General features: G+C 34.2%; 1 protein-coding gene across 1 annotated transcript; it reads left to right on the plus strand.

Annotated features, from left to right (window-relative positions):
* Positions 1–512: 512 nt before the first annotated feature.
* Positions 513–2,780, plus strand: LOC142534205 (uncharacterized). The gene is made up of 3 exons (XM_075641139.1): positions 513–649; positions 1,592–1,904; positions 2,398–2,780. Exons 2-3 carry the CDS (start codon positions 1,619–1,621, stop codon positions 2,622–2,624), a joined length of 513 nt encoding a protein of 170 aa, XP_075497254.1. The 5' UTR covers positions 513–649; positions 1,592–1,618; the 3' UTR covers positions 2,625–2,780.
* Positions 2,781–3,704: the final 924 nt, after the last annotated feature.

Genomic DNA, 3,704 nt, shown 5'->3' on the forward strand with positions numbered 1-3,704 from the left:
TCCCCTCTATGTCTTGGAATTTTTTAGGTCTGTCGAGGAGGCGCCTAAGCAGCTGAGGTTGTTGTTTGACAAGAGTTGTTAGTTTTCATGAATCTTTGCCTCCAAAAAGTGTCTTTTGCTGTATTCATATTGAATTTCTTCTTCTTTCGTCTTAAAATTTGTTTCATTTTCTGGTTATGAAACTCGTGATCTGTAGTGTTACTATCATATGTTGGAAGTCGTGGTATCTTGAGAGATGATTATCATATCTCATCAGCATCATGAGGGCAAATTCTTCTTAAAAACAAAGAGTTCTCTTTTGCGAATTTTTTGAGTTTTATTATCTAGATTTCAAATCCTTTAAAAGTGTTCACCAGAAACCCCACCAACATTTATAAAACTATTTTTAAAATTTATATACAAAACCGTTTTATATTATCTTAAGAAAAAAGTATTTGTATTTATAATAAAAATATATACACATTTTTTTTTGGAAATTAAAAGTATACGCATAGAAGAAACGTGTGGAGTACATTTTAAATGCGGGTAACGTAACATGGACATGGATTGCTTTCAAAATAATCCCCAGGCGATTTCTGTTCTATAAAAAAATTATACAAGAACACAGAATTATTCCCAAAAAATCTCTAGGGGAACTGCATTTGAATAGGTATATTAATCGCTCAATTCTTGCCTACAAATATAAATTCTTGGATGATTTGTTTGGTTGTGATCCAGTATTTTGTGAATTGCCCTTGATTTGTGATTATGGTGTTAGATGTTGGCTTCATTTGTTGTTGAAGTTTTTGTTTTCCTGTTTGTAACCCCTTTAGATTTTTTTGTTGAAGCTGTTATCAAATTTTCTTGTTTCTTGCTTGCAATTAATGGTTGATGTTGTGAGAATCTGTTAAATTCTATTTGAGAAGGTAAAATTTTAGATTTTTTTTTTGATAAATTAGGCTTAAATTTCATAATTGGTAGAGGGGGATTTCTCTCTCACTTCTTGCTCTCATGCTTGTGTTTTTGTATGATTGTTGCATTACCTTTGAGTTTATATGATTTTCATTTTCATATAGAGAATTGATTGATGATGTTGGTCTTTTTTATCTTCGTTTTTGTGTGGCTTTAATCATGTTGTATGAAGAAGGATTTTATAGTTGTTGAATAATAGAATTTAAATTTGACGTTTTTTATTCGAAAAACAGTAGTCTTCGTCATCCAGGAGCTTTTGCCAGGGAACGTATTGCATCTTGTTTTTTGTGTGGCTTCAATCATGTTAGAGTTTGGATTTTTTGTTATTTTCTTTTTTTTTTTGTTTTGCATTGAGAGAATTGTTTAAAGAGTTATGAAAATGTATACACTTTGATTCTTATGTCTGAAAATCCACTTTTGTATTTCCTTGTGATACTTCAATTTGAACAACAAAAATGAATCTTGAATAATATAGTATCAAGCCTTTATGATGAGATACAGTTTGCGATTCAAGGTCTGTTGATCAACAATATCTCAAAAAAATTCCTAAAATGTTTCTCGAGGCTCCAGGAGTAACATAGATTTATATTCTTGTTGTCCATAATTATTGCACATGCTCATTTCTCCATTCATTACACAGCATTATTTTGATCTGACGTCGAGAAAAATGGGAGACAGAAAGGAAAACCCGGATAGCCAGGATAAAGGGTTGTTTTCTAATCTTGCAGCATATGCTGCTGGATCTGCTTATTACCCTCAACACCTTGGACCGTACCCCCCTCCTGCATATCATCCGCATGGTTATCCACCACAAGGATATCCTCCATATGGATATACTCCTCCGGGCGGACATCCACCTGCAGGGTACCCTCCTCCTCCAGGATATCCACCATCTGGATATCCTCCCCCAGGCGGATTTCTTCCTGCCAGTTATCCTGGGTCGTCCCATTCAGGTAATCTCAGATGATATATTATCTCTGTTGAGTCTGATTATCATTCTTACCGTAATTGTTGGAGCTCAGGATCATTTGATATTGAAACAATTATTACTATTTAGATGAGTTTTCGTACCTTTTTTATGCCAAGTTTAGAATTGTAAAAAAAGTTTTTCCTCCACCCTGGTTCTTATTGCTATATTATGTATTATGAAAATGGAGAGGAAGAGCAAGGACCTCAGCATTGGAAGAGAGCCTATAAGTACATTGCCGATGGAAATATGCAAGCGGGTTCATAAATGAGAATTCAATGAATTTCTCTAATCCGTCATCCTTTTATATGTTTTCAAATTTCAATGCAATAAGAACCAGGGCTCGAATATGATGAAATTTTCAAAATTACTAAATCACAATATTAGACGGTCCTCTCAAGTGTCTTGTCCCTGGTGTCAACTTCTCTTTAAATTGTGCTCGTGTTTGCTTCATACAATGTAATAAACAACTATCACAGGCCACGGAATTGGAGGACTCTTAGCTGGAGGTGCCGCAGCAGCAGCAGCTGCGTATGGGGCTCACCATTTGGCTCACGGTGGATATCATCATGGTGGATATTTTGGCCATCACCATGGAAAGTTTAAGCATGGAAAGTTCAAACATGGCAAGTTTGGGAAACGCTGGAAGCACGGTATGTTCGGGAAGCATAAGGGCAAGTTTTTCAGGTTCAAGAAGTGGAAGTAACTTCATCGTCTCTCCTCATTTTAAGTCCAGCTATTAATAGCTTTGATTTGCCTATTGTTTTGGTTTCTTCCATTTTATCCAGTGTCATACATTTTTATAGGTCTTGCACAAAATTCATGTGAAAACTCATGTCTATTACATAGTCAAATGATTTAAACTATATGATATGTATTTCAGTTTCACCATTACTAACATAAATTAATGAACATTTTTTAAGAGGGTTTGAGTAAATATCTTTGTAAATGGTTAAAAAAATTAAAAGAGAAGAAATATGGTTTTTAGGTTCTATTTTTCACATTTTCCTTTTCTAAACATAGTATAAGCTAATTTTTACTAATGATCCAAATATAGTATTTTCTACCTTTAAAAAAAATTATTCACGAAGCTATGTTAAATATTTTTCTCAAGTATTTTTTGGCATTCAAATGGATTTTGGCTCAAACTAATGCCTACAAACTGCCAGGGGACCTAGTTAGGGAGCCCGGCCTAGTCCCAACCCAAATAAGTTATATATATTTATTGTTATTGGAATGGAAATATTATTATACATCTAGGTGTGCGTTGGATGGTTAATAATCATATCTAATCAAATGTTTATAGTTGCAATTTTGTGTATTTATTATTTATCTTACATATCATTAATTATTTTTCATGTATAATCATTTATCATACATCAACAAAATCATTAAATTAAAATTAAAATATTATCCTCTATATCTTTATTTTATTTACATTTTGATATCACATGAATGAGCCCATCAAAATAAGACCCAAATCGGATTTTGGACCTCCGGCCCATCCCTAGCGGTGGTAGAAAGCCCATGATGGACATCGTGTACGCACCTATAACCAGGTTTGAATGTCTAATTTATTCATTCACTATATTGATTCTTAGCAGCGTCCCTAGCTGCTCTCTCATTTTATTCTCGATACCTGACTTGAGCGTCGGAGGGGCAACGCCGAGACACTCTCCCGGCCCTTCTTTTAATGGTATCCTTTGTAATTTCAGGTCTAAAGTAAATTCGAGGTCTGCATTTGGGCTAGTATCATCTGCTGGAATCAAACCCTATATTTCTAGTG

This window comes from Primulina tabacum, unplaced genomic scaffold (genome assembly GCF_025594145.1).
Source record: "Primulina tabacum isolate GXHZ01 unplaced genomic scaffold, ASM2559414v2 Contig426, whole genome shotgun sequence".
Lineage (NCBI taxonomy): Eukaryota > Viridiplantae > Streptophyta > Magnoliopsida > Lamiales > Gesneriaceae > Primulina > Primulina tabacum.